At 37.8% G+C, this 20,770-nt stretch overlaps 1 protein-coding gene across 1 annotated transcript in view; it reads right to left on the bottom strand.

The window, feature by feature from the left end:
- CTNNA3 (catenin alpha 3) overlaps positions 1-20,770 on the bottom strand; it is a 1,776,048-nt gene that overhangs the window by 173,833 nt on the left and 1,581,445 nt on the right. The window contains exon 13 of the mRNA XM_003409035.3: positions 12,573-12,665. Coding sequence (XP_003409083.2) covers positions 12,573-12,665 — 93 coding nt within the window. The remainder of the gene's footprint in view (positions 1-12,572; positions 12,666-20,770) is intronic.

Raw genomic sequence — 20,770 nt, forward strand, 5'->3', positions numbered from 1 at the left:
ATAAATATATATTGCATATTTACTAGCCTACCTGACATCTTCATTTGGTTGTCTAATAAACTTTTTAGACTTGACATATCTACTAGGAAGTTCTAATCTTTCCTCATCTCCAGCCTTCTCAGTTCAGTCTCCCCTGTATCAGTAAATGGCAAGTCCATCTTTCCAGTTCTCAAGCCGAGAACCTTGGGTTGTCCTTGACTTCTCTTTCTCTCTCATATCTAACATTCAATCCTTCAGCAAATGTAGCTGACTCATCTATCATCATACATGCAGAGTGAATCAACAAATTTCAATCCCACGATTTCTAAAACCCTAGCCTCAGCCTCCATCATTTCTCACCTGGATTATAGTACCGTCCTGCTTCCTCCCATTACACTACTCAAACTACTCACAACGTGGCATTCAGAATGACCCCTTTAAAATGTAAGTGAAATCATGTCACTCCTTGGCTCAAAAATCTCCAGTGGTTTTCCATCTTAAAGTAAAATTCAAATTTTGTATAATACTTTATAAGCCATATATTATTTGTCCTCCTTTTTATTCTCTGGATTCCTCTATTGTTACTCACCTCTTACTAATACTCACCTCCAAAGACATTTCCTGCTCAGTGCTTTTTTGCTATTCCTTCTGCAGGAAATGCAGTGATGTGTTTAAAATACTATTTAAAGTTTGGTAGAAGGCTAGGCTCACTAACTAGCAAGTGACTCACATATAAATATCACAATACATCACTTTAATTCATCCTCATATCATTATAATTACTTCATGCACATATTTTTAGGTTATTCATCAATGTTAGAAGACAGGAAACTTGCATTGATAATGCCAAAGTCCTAGTCTATAATTAAATAGAAGAGTAGAGAGATTTAGCCTCATATCACAGAAATTGTAGTTACAGCAAAAATATATTATACAGGAGATCCTTACTGTCATCCCTTACACTAAAATATAGCATCTCACTGATGACAAGAAAATCTGAGTAATGGGGAAAATATATAACTCATAAGAAAAAAAAAGATGACTTGATTTTTTAAAGGATTTTTATTAAGACAATCAATTAGAAAAAAAGAGAAATATACGAGACATTTAAAATTAGTTACTGAGCATTAATTTTAACTGAGAATTTCCCAAAAACCAAGGCAGAGTAAAAATATGTTTTTTTGTTTTCTGTTTTTTTTTTTTAACATAGTTTCATTGTCTGATAAGTGAGAATATGTTAAGATATTTGTAAATAAATTTTTCCTGGATTGAAATTTCAGGGGGAATTAAAAAAAAAAAAACTCTAATAGGTTTTGGACAATATAATATGCAATATCTTAAACTTTACTTTTTCTGCCTGGATTTTTAAACAGCAACTTATGAAATCAAAGAAAAGACATTAACTTTCAATTCAAGTAAAGAATTTCTGAGTAAAAAAAAGATGAACCTCTTCAGGTATGCTACTTACAACGGATAGAGAGAAAACTAAGTGTCCTTAGCTTGCAATAATCTAAAGGAATAAGTAATTAAATGGTCCTTTTAGACTAGTAGGTAGTAGGGAACCATTGAGAGATTTCAGAGTATTTACCTAGCAATTTAGAGTAAAAATTCCCTGGGAAGAGTAGGTAGAACTATTGGAAGAAAGGAAAACTCATCAGGAAGAAGGATCAGGAAACAAATTAGTGTATCCCTTAGGCTCAATATATTGAGGACATGTACTTTTGGGGCAAGATATCTTACAAAAGAAAGACTCTTCTTATCTTCCTTCATTTAGTTATATATGTGTATAAACACACACACACATTAGAATCTACTCTGAACCAAGCAGTGTACAAGGTTCTATAAATATAACAATAAAGTTGAGAAACATGTTCCCTGAACTAACAGGGTTTAGAATTCAATGGGAAGGAAAGCCTTTATACAAGGAATTATACAAGTACAATGAATGGCATGATGTGGGAATCTCCACGTTCTACAGATGCAACTAGGAGGGAAACTCAACTTAGACTTGGGAGTCAGAGAAGGCTGGGATAAGATGGAATACCGCTGTAAAACAACAGATATTTGCAGATGAGGGAAGGGAGTAGGAGTTGAAAGAATTGTGTTCCTAAGAGAAGGAAGAACACTTGTGAGGGTCTGAATGTGAGAGAGAACATGGTACACCATAGGAACTGAGAGTTGTGTACAAAGAGGCAGACGTGGACAGAAAATGGTAAAACATGAGGCAAAACAGATAAGCAGGAAGCAGATCCTGAAGTCCCTTGCACAGGGCATTAAAGGATTAGAGTTCACGCTGGCATTAAGGGATTGGAGTTCACGCTATGGGAGTGAGGAGACCCGGAGACCTTGAATGGTTTTTAGGTATGGTAATAGATGGCAGATTATGTATGTGACTATAGATTTAAATCTACAGTGGAGGGTCAGTGAAAAAGAGGAAGACCCTAAACAAGATGGATTGACAGAGTAGCTGCAACAATGAGCTCAAACGTAGTAACGACTGTGAGGATGACACAGAACTGGGTAGTGTTTCCTCCTGTTGTACATAGGGTTGCTCTGAGTTAAAATTGACTCCACTGCACCTAACGAGAACAACCTAGATTTACATAAAGGTGTCAGCACTTTGCTAGAAGTAGGTAAAAGTAGAACATGTTGCATGACTAGCTATCACAGGCTCAGATTTGTTCAACTGAGTGTACCATAAGGAATACAGGGGTTTGGGTAAATTTCTAGGGGAAGATAATGTGTTCAGGTTTGGAAACTTGGTGAGTTCTAGAGGTGTCTGTGATTCATCCAAGGAATGAAAACTTGCACACCTGCCAACATGTATAGAGCTCAGAAGACAGGACTTGGCTAGAGTCATGTCCTTGGGGCTGCATGAAAATGACCACAAAATTCGGAAAAGATTAAAGGAGCATGGGGCTTAGATCAGAACTATAATGAAACCTAATGTTTAAGAAATAGACAGAGGAAGAAGAAACCATGACGCAAACTAGAATAATCACCCAGAAAGACAGGTAAGTGGAGTTTTTGCCAAACATGCAGTTAAAATTATAGATACCGATGATGGGATAAGGCACTGCCTGCGTCAGTGGTGTTGAATGATGTAATTTCATCCAGGTTCAACCAAGTTCTATCTTTCATAGTAACCCAAGCCAAATTATATCAAGAAGGAGGTAATGAGGTCATGTTTCCCCAAAGTCTGCATGGATATTCAGTATCAATTTGAAGTATTAGAAGTGTACTCTGATAATAAACACAGAGTATTAAAATGTTTCTAATTTTTAAAGTAAGCCACCCATCCATAGCATTTTTTTTTCTTACTATTCTCATTGTGAAAGATATTAAGCTAACTACATATAAACAAGCAACAACAAGGGAGTTCTCTCTATCACCAACATGAAGGTAGAGTGCACATGGCTCTTTTTTTTGTTTTCACACCAAGGATCATCTCCAGTATTTTAAGATTTGATATGCTCCAATTCATTTGCTGCTGTTGACATTTTCAGGTTGTGTCCAGTAACCTAGGCAACTGTTCTTATTTCTGTCCTAATTTACCTCCATTTATAGACTTACAGAGATTCAATGGCCTCAAAGGCAGAGCAGGTTTACAAACTACATGTTCTTAAGTGAGCATTATATTAAAGATATGACAACTCTTAGTCATCAAATAAATTAAGGCTGTCATTTATGGGCATCAGTAAATTATGATGAATAATATACAGTCATATATCACTTAACGTCCATGATATATTCTGTGAAATAGGACATTATGTGATTTGGTTGTTGTGCAAACATGTCTAAATCAGAAGCAATAGCATTCAGTTATTTTCCACCTTTGTGTTATTTAATAACCTTTTGCTTCATTTCCAAACTGATACTTCCCCTTTGCTCTTGCTGCTGCTATCACTAGCTCTGATTTTCCTCTCTTTGGGAGTCATAATGTACTTCACAGTAATATTTTCAAAATAAAATTAAACAGAGATAATGCTACCACACTAAAGAGGCCTGCGATACATGAGATTAGATGCTGCTGTCTACGAGTCAAGCATACAGGGTTATATGGTAAACTTTGTATTTTTAAGTAGGAAAAGTTCACATTAAAATAATGATAGAAGTTTCAGTACAGTACATACATAAGCCAGTAACATAAACATTTATTATGACATGTCAAGACATATGTATTATAGGTTATATATGTACTATACCATTATTTGCCTGGTAGCATATATACAAGAGACATGAGATACACGTGTTACATGCAGGAAGTTGTGTCTGCTATGTCCCATTACATCTGCTCTGTCCCTTTCTCTGATCAGGATTTCTGAACTCTATTATAATATTATGGGACCACAGATATACGTGAGGTCAGATGTTGCCCAAATGGACATTACAAGGCACATGACTGTATTTTCAAAATGTAGGCATAACTTTGTCATGCTGAAATATGAAATGACTACAGTTAAATTTATAAATTTTTCAAGTATTTTGTTTTTTTATTTAATGTTTTATTCACTAAATTCAATTCCACCAATTATAGACCACAGCTTTGAATACCTTCAAATGAAAACTCTGGCCTGATTCACTGCTGTTAAATGAATTACTTTTTCATCTCTCGTCGACAAAACAGTAGGATCAAAGTTTAAATCATGTGAGATCAAAGTTTAAATGATATGAGTCCCTGTTGGCTTTCAAGCTATGCACATAGAGGGAAGAATCTCTGGAACATATGCCCTTCTCAGACAGATCAAGTAAGAAGAGGTGATTTTAATGGCTACTTCCAAAGCTATTTTCAGGATGGGTGTTGTATAGATCAGGATTTTTTAAATCAGCATATATCACAAAAACTAGGAAGTTAAGCTCCATATAACTTTAGGAAGGTAGCTGAGAACTTTGAGAGAAACAGGAACTAATGGATCACAAAGCTACTAAAGTTCCACAAAGAAGATAAACTCCCAACACAGGGACAGACATTCTCTAATTTTTTTGGGGGGGGTGGGGGGGTGGGGGTGGGGAAGAAGGGGAGAAGAAGAAGAAATACAAATATTGGGTTGAAGTTTCTGTTTTATTCCACTATCGAGTTGCTTTTCCTTATCACTATTTTAGTTCTATGTTATTTATATGAATGCAGATTTACATAAAAATGTCAGCATCATTAAGAATTACATTAATGACAAATTCCTTTTAACATCTTAAAGCAGTTCCTGATGAATTCCGCCCCCCCCGCCCCCCGAGGAAAAATCAATTTCAAAAGACTTTCCTCGTTAGAGTGTCCTGGAAATCAACTCATTAGGCACCAGAAAACAAAGTAGTGCTATATTAGAATGCTGAGAGATATATATTTACAAAGCTCCTTGAGCTACTCAAGAGGAAGGCAGTGTATAACACTAGCACACACGTTTATGCCTATCATGAAACTCATTTTTATAAAAATCCCAATTGATTTAGCATTTCCTCTGTGCATGGAAGTAAACCAAATGTTTCACATATCTAATTTAATCTTCAAACAATCTAATAAAATAGATACTATTATTATTATCACCATTTTCATGTGAGGAAACAGAAAGTTAGAAATATAAAATAACTTTCCCAAGGTCATATGGATAGAGATTAGTAGAACCAAGATTTAAATCAAGGTTTCTGTGATACACCAGTTGGTACTGTTTACAATGTACATCAGTGCTAGAAAAGATAGGTTACTCGCTCACCCATTCCATTCACAAAACTTTCTTTCATTCCACTTCATTAAGAGTCTTTCTAAAACCACAGTTGTCCCCCAGGTGGGCTTGAAGAACACTCTCTCAGTTGCTACCCTACTGGCACTGTAAACAATTTCCTGAGTCTCGATGCTATTGCTGCCCCAACTGCAGACAATAAAAAGGAAACACTTCTAGAAATTAGAATGCTCCCTTTAATATCACTGAGTCCAAAGTGATGAGAGCCTGAAGATTAACGGCCTCTGCTGTTCTGGATTCCATGATCAGAGACCTTGGATAACTGTCCCACAAGGTCCCCTGCTAGATAACTTTACTTGACTAATTCTCCTCTTCAATTCACCAAGAAGAAGGTGACCCAATAGGGAGAACTGCAAAGGTCTGTGCATCAACAGGTAGTTTCCAAATGGTAATCGACAAACTAATTTTGTTATTGTCCTTTTTCAGGTATCAGAGGGGGAATGATGGAAGATAACAGGATTGGTACATTTAGAGCTTTGTGAGGCATAAGTCGATCTGATTTTGATTAGTTTCACAAATCATCTTTCTAGTGCAGCAATTGTAATATCAATTCTTTATAACACCGGCTCTAACAATAGGAGGGCAATGCAATCTTAAGGAATGATGAGACGCTACCCAAGTTTCGTCGGAATCGACTCGTCGGCAATGGTTAATGGTTTTTACCCAAGTTTACAAGTTGCACTGTACCCGAAAGAGTATGAGGTTGGAGCCAGAAGACCTGGAATTTGGTCTCAAGCTACATGATTTTCACAAGTCACTTAAATTCTTTGAGTTCTAATTCCCTAATTAGTTAAATCAAGAAATAAATAAGCAAAACTCTAGGGCTTTTGTGAAATAAGATACCAATTTGGAAATGCCCTGTTAACAGTAAAGTGTTAAATGCTACTTGACACTACTTTGTTTAAATAGAAAATAAGATTTAGAATATATTTATTATGATCTTTTAGGATGCTTTCAGGACTTAAAAAATCTTATTATCAGTAAGCAGAAATTTGATTATCTCAACTGGAGTCTACTCTCATGTCGCTTTCAAATTTGAGCTTATAAAAGGTGTCTATTTTATCCTCACTAAGAGCAAGGAAAGAATAAACATGAGGTTGGTGAAGAATATTCTGTGAACCTACAGAAAACAAACTCCTGTGTCATTGTGGAATGCCTGATCACTGGATATAACCACATTATTGGTCCAGTGGGTCTTCATGTTTTAATAATTAAGATCTCCACTAATGGCCACTGCTGTACCACTGCCACATCATAAAGCATGCACTATTGATCTTTTAGTATTTCGCTCTCAAAGACTGTGGGCTTTAAATCATTATTTGCTAGTTACAGACCTTTACAATGCCCAGTGGCATTTGCCACTGATGACAACAATAACAGAGGATGTTGAGCCAGAGCTACTGTGAGTGAAATACAGAAAGTAAAATGATAATAAATAGCTGTCACTCCATTACTAAACAGTGCCGGAAATTGGTTCTAGTACATCTGAGATGCAGAGGAGTCTGTGTAATCCAAGAACCAAAAAGGTATTTACTCAGTAATAGCAGGAAACAAAAAGGAACCCAAACATATGCCTCGTGCAGCGACCAGAAACTCAACAATGAGCTTGCCCTGGGTGTTCAATGGATTCTCAACAGATACTATTTCTAAATCTTATGATATCTTCCCAAAGTAATGGAACCTAGGAAATGTGTCAAAAGTATACTTGGTCCAATGCATAAAGGAATACTGGATAGAATACAAAGTCTCAAATGAATGTGAGACTAAAAATCCATAAATATATTCTAAGCACATAGATATTATTATAAGGAATATGGGACTGGAATAAGATGCCTGATAGAAATCATAAAAACTGTCTACATATGACCCTGATACTGGTCAGGTAGTGGGGGTGTGGTATAGAATTAAGCCATTCTCCTTGGCCATCAATCTCCTATGAACTTCAGGTATGAGAACAGAATCCTTGGTAATGAACTCTTAAGACAGATATCTAAAAGAGAGTGTTATGTGGAATTAAATTGACCACACTATACAATAACTACTACTTAAAATTTAAAAGAAAGTTTTGATCCTCTTCTTCTTAGACCCTTGTGGCATCCCAGTCTTTGTTCTGTCTCTCATTCTATTAATGATGTGTCAGGTTTGTTGTTGTGGTGACTGTTTGTTTGCTTCTTTTTAGCAAGAGATTAATTCCAATTAGCCTATGTCCTATGTGAACTGATGTGTGGTAATCACCAATCAAAGATCTTAGTCAGAAAACATAATCCACTTACTAGACAAGTTATATAAATCTGAGCTTCAGTGATCTTATTAGTAAAACCAGGATAATAACATCCATAGTGCAAAGTCAATGTGAAAATTAAATAAAGTAGTGTATGGGAAGTAACCTGTCTTTTCTTGTTTTCTGCTACAAACATAGCCTGAGAATAAAAAGTAATTTAAGAATAGATCCCAGGCAACTAGACTGGGAGCCTGGGAAGAATGAATCAGGCAAGAAAGGAGAGCCAACCCAAGGATACATTATTAGCTAGTTACTGCTACAGAGATTAGAGCTTGATTCCTTCCACTGGGGACCCCTTGAGGACCTATTTAAAATTCATGTTTGATTTGTTCATCCAAGGGATGGAAAAGCATAGTGTTGGTCAAGACATCCTCTGTGGGACATGTTTTAGGATGGCTGAGTGGCTTCCTGCTCAGATCCCCACACCACTTCAGGGAAGTTCCAAAGCAGAAAGTGAAGTGAGATAAGGTGTGAGTAAATCATACCTGTGGCATAGTATCTGTTAAAAAACATAGGCTCAGAGGATGCAAAGCATAAGAGGAATACAGTATAATGATAATCAGTGTGCTAGACATAGAATAGGCCTTCTACATGTTATAGCTACTATTACTACTAGTGCCAACACTGTCATCATTATTTTCATGTGATATGAGTGAGACTCAGTCAACAACTATTTATTGAGATAAAAAAAAAAAAAAATTTTTTTTTTTTTTTGTTTCCACTACGGGTCAGGTACTTTTTTAGGCTTTATTCACGTAACTGTGAAAAAAGATATAAATCTCTACCCTCTAAGTGCAGGCAGACCAAAAAAAAAAAAGAAGAAGGAAAGAAAAAGCACATAAACACATTAATACATAAGAAAAATGTCATGAATTATTAAGTGCTATGAAGACAATAAAGGAGGCAGCGTCTTAGACAGGGACTATGGAATCTGTGTTAGCTAAAGTGTTCAGGACAAATCTCTGTGAGGAAGTGACTAGAGAGAAGCACAGAAGAACAAGAAGTTTTGGGGAAGAGCATTTAAAGCTGAAGGAACAGCAAACCTACAGGCCCTGAGACCGAACATGGTAGTGCTTACAGGGACAGAAAGATTGCCGCAGTGTCCAAAGTAGAGTAAACACAGAAGAAAATGGAGGAATAGAAGAACAGAATTGTCTGATGTCAGGTCTTGGAGGCCTCTAAGACTAACATATGTAGCTCAGGTTTTATTCATTTGGATGTTGGGCATTTGTGCAAGGGAGATAGATGAGAACAGGGCAGCCAGGTTAAATTTAAGGTTGTCGTAGTAGATCTAATGGAAAAGAATCTATTTAGTCTAAAGAATAAGAGTGGAAATGTGGCCCAGGAGGCCTTCCTAATGAACTGGATAGTAGAGAACTGTGCAGAGTGGAACACAAACCCAGAATGCAGAGCAGTGTTGAGATGATTTCCATAAGGTGAAAAACAATAACTTCTATAAATATTCTTAAGATCCAGAACAATGTAGATCATCAACTCCATAACCTACAATGGGCAGGTGGTCATCTAGCTGGCCAGTAATCCAGTCCAAGAACAAAAATCCAAATAAAAGTAGTATTAATAAGACATTTACCTTCCTAGCATGTGATTTTAAAGTTTATAAAACACACAAATATGCATTATCTTATTTGAAGTTACCAATAAGGCTGAGAGTAGGTATGGTATTATTCTCCTCATTTCTAAGTATTAAGGGTATTAAGTGAGGCTTCACAGTCTGCAAGTGATGAGTCAGAACGAGAGCCCCGGTACTTTTATTCTAATTCTGGGATCCTAAAACGTGCTTTTATTTTAATAAAATTTCCTCCTATCAATTACATTGTAAGCCCTGACACCTACTCCCCCCTCTAGTAACACAGCTTAGCCTAAGTAAAGCACTCGCTCACTTCAGTGAAAGCACGAGCAGAGTTTGCCTTGTACACAATGCATTTCCTATTTTCTTGCCAACAATGCCAACTAGATTTGAAGTCAACTAACACCAGATGCTCTGTGACCCCAAATAATGTCCGACATGAATTGGTTTCTGGAGGACTGTGGTGTAGGGCCTAAAATTAAGGTCCAGTACGTGGCCTTGATGTTTGGTGAAATCGGGAGGGCCTTGAACAGTCTAACCTCTGCACTCTGCTCCCAAGGAAAAAGGTCCTCTAGCCAAACAATCCTCCTTATCAAACAGATCAGATGCAGCTTCTGCTTATCCCTGAGAGGGTGGTTTCAGTTCCTTGCCAGCCCACAGAATTATTCAAACAGGCCAATCACATCTCCCTCTGGAATCCAGGGGGCACCCCACTCTCTTGTACTACAAAGCCTGCCTCCTACAGCCCCGCCTGTTCACTGAGTTCCCAGGTGCAGTCTCCTCATGGTCCTGCATGGTGTGTGATATCATCCTCCTCCAGATTGTAAGTATATGTGATTAATAAACTTCCTGTCAGCCTCATCTGTCAGTGTCAGCTGTCATGTGCCTAACCACCCCTGTAACCCTAGAGCAGGAATCCTTCCCTTACCTGTGGAGTGAATAGGAGGCCATTAAAACAAGGATTGAAATTTGACCCAAATCATCAGCAAGAAATGGAAATTCAAGAAAGTGGCATAGCCAAGTACACCACCAAATACTAACTGTCCTGCTACATGATCATATTATCTATTTGCAGAACATTTTTCCCAAGGGAAAGATAAATGTGGGCTATTACTATCATCAAAATCAGAGAAAAACATTTCTAATAAAACATATTTTGGCTGAAAAATACCAATTCTAGGCAATCTGAGTATCTGAAAACATGGAGTTTTCTTAAACTTTTTTTTTTCATATTCTGTTTCAGTATATTTTCTATGTTTTATAATATGTGATAAAATATCTAGTAAACTATAAAAACCAATACATAAATACAAGGTATTCATTGGTAAAAAGATATTTTAGGCCTAATAAGACAAAATGCTTTTTATATTCATTCCGTATATGTGAAAATAGATGAACAAAAATAAAATATTATTACATGATGTGCTGTGAAATGAAAAAAAAAAAGGCAATCAGAAAGAGAAGTAGAACAGATCTGTCTCTTTGCAGGTGTTGAAATTGATATTTTTCAATTAATTTACCTTATTTTCCATTCATAGGAAATCAAAATCCAGAGGATTATAGGTAAAATTTTAAGAAGCTTAGTTTGTTTTCCATACCGAACAGTTTCCACAAATCCTGGAGTACAGCAGCATATTATAACATCTGGGGAAATATCAGTATTTTTACTTGAAGAAATAAGCACTCACATGCATTTATTGCATGGTGCCTACCTAACAGGTACTTGCTGAAATCTTCTAAGGAGGCTGTATAAAAATAAGACTACACACACACAAAAAAAAAAATACAAAGCTCAAGTCTTTCTGGATAAAAGTGAATCAACATTAGGTGAGTCCGCATTAGGGATTTACGTCTGTCTCCAAATTTCATGTCAGTAAACTAAATTTAACTAATTAAGTATTAATAATGCTGATGATAATAACACTATTGCTGCTGCTACGACAACAACTAGTTAACAATTGTTGAGAATTTATGATGAGACAGACACTGTGCTAAGTGCTTCATGTAGTTTCTAGGTTAATTCCCATAATAACCCTCATATAGAGGGTATAGGTTGCTATGAGTCGGATTCAACTCGATGGTAGTGGGTCTGGGTTATTAACCCGTTGCCGTCGAGTCAACTTCGACTCTTGGTGACCCTCTACGACAGAGTAGAACTGCCCCATAGAGTTTCCAAGGAGCACCTGGGTTTCAGCCGCTGACCTTTTGGTTAGCAGCTGTAGCACTTAACCACTACGCCACCAGGTTTTCCTTGGGTTATTAGTACCTTCATTTTACAAATGAAGATACTGAAGTAGAGAGAAAATAAATGACTTCTCCAAGCCACACAGCAAGAAAGTGGTTGTTCAGGAGGAATTCCAAGCAGCCTCGGCCACTACGTTATACTGTTTATGTTTCAGACCCAAGTCCTATGGACTGTTCTGCAGTCAGAAGCTATCAGTGGCTGGAAAGGCAAACTTCCACAAATTTCTAAGCATTTTGCTATGAGTGAAATGAAGTACAGCTTCTTAAATGGATTCACATCTTTGAAGTTGCATGTGTTTGCACGTGTGTATGTATGTGCGTGTTTGTGTGTGTGTGTGTATGTGTGTGTGTTGTGGGTATGGTCAGAAGACGACACTGCAGAAAGAAGGAAAAAGGAGACTATCACCTCAGAAAGTGGTTTTCCCCTAGAATTTCAGTGTGTATTTACAACTCCTCAGTTTCTCTCTTCTACTCTAAACAAACGTGTACACATTTCACTTTTATATTCCCATGACTTTCACAAAGATCAAAAGCAGTGTGGAGTGATTCACTACTTGACGTGCAATGGCCTCACAGTGAGCTCTCAAGGTAGGAGATATAATTCCCCTCAATGTTGCTGCCCTGTATTCTGAGGCTTTTCTCCCTTGCTCCCCAAAACTGGCTCCAGCTCTAAGTCCAGCCTGTGAAAGGCTGCCTGGATTGACAAGGAGCAGCGCCACACGGTTCTCCCTCCATGGAGGTGACATACCCGGTCAGTTTTCCCTTCTGTCTGAACGCTGGCATGACTGCGGACCTCATAGTCCTCTTCCAGGTCAGAAACATCCTCCAGCTCCTCTGGGGTCTGTAAAATGAAAGCAAAGCATCATGTGTGGGAACGCAAAACGGTGCATTTGCTTTGGAAAACTGTCTGGCAGGTCCTCAAAAAGGTAAACATAGAATGATTGTGTGACCCAGGAATTCTATTCCTAGTAACATACTCAAGATAAAGGAAAAGATATGTCCTCACAAAAACCTGCATGTGAATGTTCATCAGCATTATTCGTGATAGCCAAGGAGTGGACACAACTCAAGCACCCATTCACTGATGATCAACAAAATACGGTACATCTGTACAATGGAGCACTATTCAGCCATTTTTTGGCAGTCCATGGCATATTCAATATTCTTTGCCAACACCACAATTCAAAGGCATCAACTGTTCTTCGGTCCTCCTTATTCATTGTCCAGCTTTCACATGCATATGATGCGATTGAAAAAAGCATGGACTGCCAAAACAACGAACAAATCTGTCTTAGAAGGAGTACAACCAGAATACTCCTTAGAAGCAAGGATGGCGAGACTGCGTCTTACATACTTTGGACATGTTGTCAGGAGGGATCAGTCCCTGGAGAAGGACATCATGCTTGGCAGAGTACATGGTCAGCGGAAAAAAGGAAGACCCTCAACAAGGTGGATTAACACAGTGGCTGGAACAATGAGCTCAAGCATAACAACGTTTGTAAGGATGGCACAGGACCGGGCAGTGTTTCATTCTGTTGTGCATAGGGTCGCTATGAGTCGGAACTGACTCGACAGCACCTGACAACAACAACAACATTCAGCCATAACAAGGAACGAAATAATGACACGTTACAACATGGATGAACTTTTGAAAATATTGCGCTAAGTGAAGGAAGCCACCAGTCACAAAAGACCATTTATGATTCCATTTAAATGAAAGGTCCAGAATAGGCAAATACATGAAGAAAGGAGATTGGTGTTTTCCAGGGACTAGGGACAGAGTGGAAGGGAAGTGACTGCTAAGAGGTATAGACTTTCTTTTTGTGGTGACGAAAATATTCTGGAATTAGATAGTGGTGATGGTTACACAATCTCGTGAATATATCAAAAAACAACTGCACACTTCGAAATGGTAAATTTTATGGTATGTGAATTGCATTCCAATGAATTTGAAAAACAAAAGCAAAATTTGATTAGATGGGAACTTTTTCTCTCAGTGAGTAGCAATTTAGCTCAACACTATGTGGTTACCACAAACTGAGGTATTTAAACATGATAGAGTGATTATCATTATAATCACATGCCATCAAAATTCCACCAAAAGATTACCAAGAAATTAAACTTTCTAGGAACTTAAATATTTTAACTTGAACTTCAGTGTCTACTCTAAGAAGCTGGCTAACTATTATTTCTTCTTTCAATCTCAGCTTAAAAATCACTTAACTTGGAGAACTGTCCCCTGGCCTCTAGACAGGAGGTAGATCCTCTGTCAAGTTCTTCTTAGTCTCCTCTGCCTCCACTTTCATAATCCTTACCCTACTTTATGGTATCCTTGCTTGCTGAATTAGCCAGTTAGTTAATTGTTAAAATGTACTCTGTCAGTAGGAGAGCAGTGGGATGCAGACCTCAAATTCTCATAAAAAGACCAGACTTAATGGTCTGACTGAGACTAGAAAGATCCCAGAGGTCATGGTCCCCTGACCTTCTGTTAGCCCAAGACTGGAACTACGTCTAAAGCCAACTCTTCAGATAGGGATTGTACTGGACTATAAGACAGAAAATCATACTAGTGAGGAGTGAGCTTCTTGGCTTAAGTAGACACAGGAGGCTATGTGGGCAGCTCCTGTCTGGAGGGGAGATGAGAAGGCAGAGGGAGACAGAAGCTGGCTGAATAGACAGGGGAATCCAGGGAGGAAAGAAGGAGTGTGCTGTCTCATTATGGGGAGAGCAACTAGGAGTACACAGCAAGTTGTATATACATTTTTGCATGAGAGACTTACTTGATTTGTAAACTTTCACTTAAAACACAGTAAAAATTAAAAAAAAAAATCTACTCTGTGAGGCAAGGAGTAGATCTGCTCTGCTTACTGTTGTATTATCTCCATCTTGCACATACATGTTTTGGGATGAATGAAGAAAAATTGTCAGTGATAGCTAAAATGGTAGATGGATTTGAAAGAAAAAAGACAAACAACACAAAACTGTCCTACACTGCCCTCCTACCTTCTGTATTTCAAACTAAGATTTTTTTCGTTTTGTGGATTTTTTTCCTTGTAAGGGTTTTTATTTCCTTAGTCTCAAAGTGACGATGTTTAAAGATATCCATCACTGTTGCAAATACTGTCATTTTACCCATGATAGGTAAAAGTACTTAACGAGAATTAACCCGATACTTGTTTTGGTTTACATGGTCCCAACTTTAAATTACAATTCCTTTGCTAGAAAGACCTAGTGACAACCCCAGAAAACAGACATGTAAGTTTCATCAAAAACAAGTCCAGGTGGCTCTTGAAGACTGGAAGAGGGCCGATCCTGCCTCCTTAAACCAATCTGAACTCCCTTAGGCCTTGCTTTGCACTTGGGCCCATTATTTTCAGATGCTAAGAGCATTCCTTCCTTTGGAACCACTCCTGAAATGTGGATTTGCAATAATTAGCTCATGGTGTGGAGAAAAACAACCAACTCCCTACCCACTGATGGCTTCAGAGTCTTTCTCATCTCTTGGGTCTTTAATCAGCACTTTCTTTGTTCTCTAGCACTTTGTGAGGGCGTTTTCCTTCATTTCAACTGACTCCTACTGGATATTAACATCCCCCCTCTAACTAAGACCTCCAATATACTGAGGAATTTCCATTTATACAGTGATCTCTTTGCAGCCCTTCTTTGCTGCAAATGTGTGCAGGGGTGATCACAGGACAATTTACTCTTTTTTCTTATGTATTAGTAGCATGAATTTACCACCACAGAAATTCAACCAATCACATATTTCAGCATTAGCCATTTTGTGTATCCTCCCACAGTATCCTTAAGACAGCATCTTTGCAATTTCTTTCTTTGATACGTCATCAGCCCCTGTAACATCTGAATAAATTCAGTTGATCAAATTTCCTTTCTCCCATCCTGTTGTTTTGCAACTGAAGGCTCTCTGGTGCCCCTACTGTGATCTGTTTCTTATAAATGTCTGTTATTTATTACTTGGGTCATACCCCAGCACATAGTCATATATAACTCCATCATTGATTCAGTATTTACTCAATTCAAAAATGAAGTGACTTAATAGAAACTAAACACAACTGTGGCTGTCAGAAGTCACAGTACCATTTTTGTTGGTGATACTGCACAAAGAGATAAGTCTACCATTCACACCCACATACTTCTGTGCTTATCTTTGTCTTTTACACGGAACTAATAGTTTTCTTGCAAAGCCACGAGACCTGACCTCTTATTTTCATGAACAAAATCAGTGAAGAAGTGTTCAAAACACTCCCTGGCAGTATTTTGGATTCTGCAAGGCAAGCCGGCTGCATGGTATTGCAAATACAGAACAAAATTAATACATAATGTTACAGTTTTAAAATTAAATGGGTACTAGAAAACACATAAGAGTACTCTAACCATTTTTTTTAATGAGCCCAGTGGCACAACGGTTAAGCTTGGCTACTAACTGAAAGGTTGGTGGTTCCAACTCACCCAGCAGCTCCATGGGAAGAAGATCTGGTGATCTCCTTCCATAAAGAAAGGAGAAAAAAAAAAAAAGCGAAGAAAACCCTCTGGGGCAGTTCTACTCTGTCACATTGGGTTGCTATGAGTCGGAAATGACTCAATGGCAGACAACAACAATCACTTTTTGAATGATACAATAACTACTACAGGACTGAAGACAAATAATAATAAAATATATATATATATATTTTTTTAAAAAATGGAATACGTGATATCTCATATAGTACACTCTTAAAAGCAGTTGACTTTTTTACTTCAGGAGGTTAGAGACCTGGAAGCTGTGTGTGTGTTTCTAAACAATTTTCATTCTGCAGGAGGGGAGACTGACTAACTTAGAGGTGGTTTCATATAGTAGAATGAATCTATACTGCTGAGCCATGCAGATCTGAGTTTGAATTCTGGCTCTCCAATTAGTGATAATGGGACTTTGGGCATTTTGTGCACCCTTCTTGAACTTTGGTTTCCTCAGAACGAAATTTGGATAATGCCTACCCCTGACGGTTTTTATAACACTCAGCTGCTGGGATGCAGCAAGCTTAACCATTGTGCCACCAGGCTCATTAAAAAATGATTAGAGTACTCTTGTCGCATCTCTCATCCCATCATACACCTTTATATTTTTTGATAACACCTTTGTGGTAATTTGGATGCTGCCATTTTAAGCCAAATTTATTCTCAGACTGGGACCTCGGTCAAGTCAGCAAATACTTCTCTACTTCAGGTTCTCCAGCTATTCTTCTGGATGAACGCGGTACTGACTAGCTGCCTGTAGTTACAGTCATCTGATTTTTACTATATAATATCATTGTGATAAACAGGATTTAATACAAACCCACATTCATTGCTTTCTCCTAAACACCAAATAAGAGATCTCTTTTGATCTGATTCTAATCACATGGACGAGTAAACTTCTCTCTTCAACAGGCCCCATGGCAGATTCACTCTAACACAGATCATTAGGGATGATGGAAATAAAGTGCCTTCTACAAGCGGGGCTGTCTCTAAGCCAGGCTGAGAGGAAGATGCTCCATTCTTCTGGAAAGAGTGTTTTAACCTCAGCCACTTCTCATTTCAGAAGTCAGGGAATTCATGTCATATTTATAGATTTTAGCTGCTGCTTATTGTTAAGCCCCCCTTAGGTAGTCCAAAGATATATGAAACAGGCTGAGTTTCATCACTCGTAAAATGGTGAAAATACGACCTAATTATTAGGGTTATCGTGAAAGTAAAATAAGACAATGGACTGGAATCTTATTCAGTGACTGGAAAATACTGAAATTTCAACATTGTTTATGATTTTTAGAAATTTATTTTTATCGTTGTTTTATAACATCCCGCTTGACTTCTGTAAAAGAGAATAGAAACAAGTGTAGAACTTGAAAGCATTCATGCTGAGGTTTTTATATGGAAGCTGAAGCTGTAATAAAATGATAGCAGTCCATTAAAAATGCAAGGTCACAAAAATAGGTGGTTTTAATATATATGCATGTGTGTGTGTGGAATGTATATATGTGTATATATACCCACACAAGTACTGAGGTGAAAATGACTGCATTTATATTGTCTTTTTTTCTAAGGAGCTCAATGCTTTTTACAGACATTATCTTACTAATTCTTCCAGCATCCCTAGTGAGACAAGTAGGTAGTGCTATTATAACTAAAACCCACTGACAGAGACTTTATAAATGTTTTATACTGAAATATATATACATATATATAAATTTTGTCATCGAACAGGAAAAAAAAAGAAAAGGAAAGAAGCCCTGGGAAATTAGAGTTACACTTGCCATGTTTCTTTCAGAATTCAAGTTGAATTCTAAACTACACACCTTCACCTACCAGCCTTCACTAACTTTGTAAAATCAGATAAATCCCGTAGTAATGTTAGTAGTGGTCAGACACTCAGAGACGCTTACAGGAAGGACACTATGGGTGTTCACCTGAAGCAGGAAGCTGACACCCAACATATCCAGTGTGATCACCCTAGCTGGGCTGAGGACAGAGGATGATTTTGGAATGCCAAAGGAGAGCATCCAGAGTTCAAAATACATTGTAACAATAGGAATAAATGATCAATAACACAATTTCAAGTTACAGAAAACTAAGAAAATGTCCCTGATCTAATACACACACACACACACACACACACACTCACTCACTCACTTCCATACATATATTCTTCCTTACCCCCTCCCACCAGAAATCTACCTCCTTCTATGATCCAGAATGTCCAAGAAGCCAGTTGGTATCCAATTACATTTGGCTTTTTTCTACTTCTCAAACATATCCCACTCATCTGCTCATTTCACCTCAGGTTCTTTGTGTGCACTGTCCCATTGCCTGAAATGCTCCTCCTGCAGGGTTCACAAAGTGTGCTTCTTCTCATCCCAGGAGCTGAGCTGACCCATGCTCAGAGGACCGTTCCCTGGCCAGTCTATCTAAAGTAACCTTCTTCCACGTCACCCTGTATATTTACTTCAGATCATTTACCATAATCACAATCTGAGATTACATCTTTTTCTTCTTTTTTTTTTTTTTTTTGCTATGTTTTGGTTTTACCCCATAGAACATAGCTTCCATGAAAATAGAAGTTGTCTGTCTTGTTCACTACTTTATCTCAGCATCTGAAACAGCACACACAGCGTGTGTCCAATAAACCTTACCAAGCTGAATAAAAAATTAAGTGATTTAATGACCCATAAACTGTGGAACGAATGTCACAGGATCATCTGTCATTTGAACTATGTTTACCCCTTTGCCTTGTTCCTTCAACAGATGTAGATTCAGTAATTCCTTGCCCAAGGGAAACATTGTGGCAAAGATTCCTGGCTTTGTTCAAAACAGACTATGACAATTGGAGAGAAGAGATTTTGTGTAAAGAGAGATTTATTCCCTAAACTCAAACGAGATTCTACAGCTTAGAGAGCAGAAAGCATTCTACATATTCCATAAGCAGTGATAATTCTGCCCTACTCCCCAGAAGCACAGTATGGACATAAAAAGAACATCATCTACTACATCTAGACCAGGGTTTCAAATTTCACTAGGGTCCTGTGACACAAATATGTCATGGAAATAGCAAAGTTGTAGGCCTGGAGAACCACATGGGTTAAAACAATGGGAAACTCATTGGTAACCAGTGTGGGCAGATAACCATTGGTTACTGGTTCTCATTTAGACCTTGATGTAGCCTAACCCTCTATAGAAGAGTTTCTCAACCTTGGCACTATTGAGATTTTGGTCTGGATAATACTTGTTGGGAGGGGCTGTCTTGTGTATTGGGGGATGTTTAGCACCATCCCTGGCCTCTATCCACTAGATGCAGGAACACCCTCTCAAATCCTAATAATATTTCCATACATTGCCAAATGTTGCCCATGGGGGTGAAGGGAGAGTCAAATCACCCCTGTGAGAGGACTGCTACTTGTAGAACCTTGGCACATCTGGCCCAACACAGGTGGTAGGAGTGACGGGTAGGTCCAAGGATGACTACCTTTAAATTTCCCTTGAGCACAGTTACAACTGAGTTGATTCATGGACTATAAAAATTATTATTATTATTTTTTTAAATCTGAGTTTGTGGACAGAAATTCATACCCCATACAATACCATTATGGTTTCAAGACAGAAGAGGGCAGTCTTTATTCATTTTAGCCTTAACCAAACTACTGGAAAATACGTCAACAGATTTAGGAAAATGAAATTACAAGCTTGGTTGCAGTCTTAATACTAGCATTTAATAGGCTGCTTTAATTCTACCTAACTTATTTTCAACTTTTATTTGTAATTAAGAAATCTTACCTAAAGATATGCAGTGATAGTCCAAGTTTGTTTGATCAGTGTAAAGAGGTTAGAAAAATCACTGAAGTTAACTAATATATTTGAATTTCTGGTTTATATGTTTGTAGATACAGACTATTATGCTAAATGTTGGTGATCCTAAAATAAATAAAATATAATCCTTGCCAGACAAATTAGAGACATTATTTTATTTACAATCAAGACACAGGCATTGCTCAAACTCCTTTTCTGGGAGGTGAGAACAAGCTAAGAGCACAGCACCTGTACTGAATGAAGGGTGAAGTAGAACTGCAAAGAGTACACGTTGTTGCTGTTGGGAGTTGCCATCGAGTCAGCTCCCACTCATGGCGACCTTACATGTAACAGAACAAAATGTCATCTGGTCCTGCACCATCTTCACAATTGATACATTTGAGTTCATTGTTGTGGCCAGTGTGTCGATCTACCTCACTGAGGGTTTCCCTCATTTTTGTTGGTCCTCTACTTTATCAAACTTAATGTCCTTTTCTGGCAATTGATGTTCCTGATGACGTGGCCAAAGTAAGCAAGTCTTATCATCCTTGCTTCTCAGGAACATTCTGGTTATGTTTCTTCTAAGATTGATTTGTTCATTTATATACAGCCAACACTAATTAATGAACA

This window comes from Loxodonta africana, chromosome 16, assembly GCF_030014295.1.
Source record: "Loxodonta africana isolate mLoxAfr1 chromosome 16, mLoxAfr1.hap2, whole genome shotgun sequence".
Taxonomy (NCBI): Eukaryota; Metazoa; Chordata; class Mammalia; order Proboscidea; family Elephantidae; genus Loxodonta; species Loxodonta africana.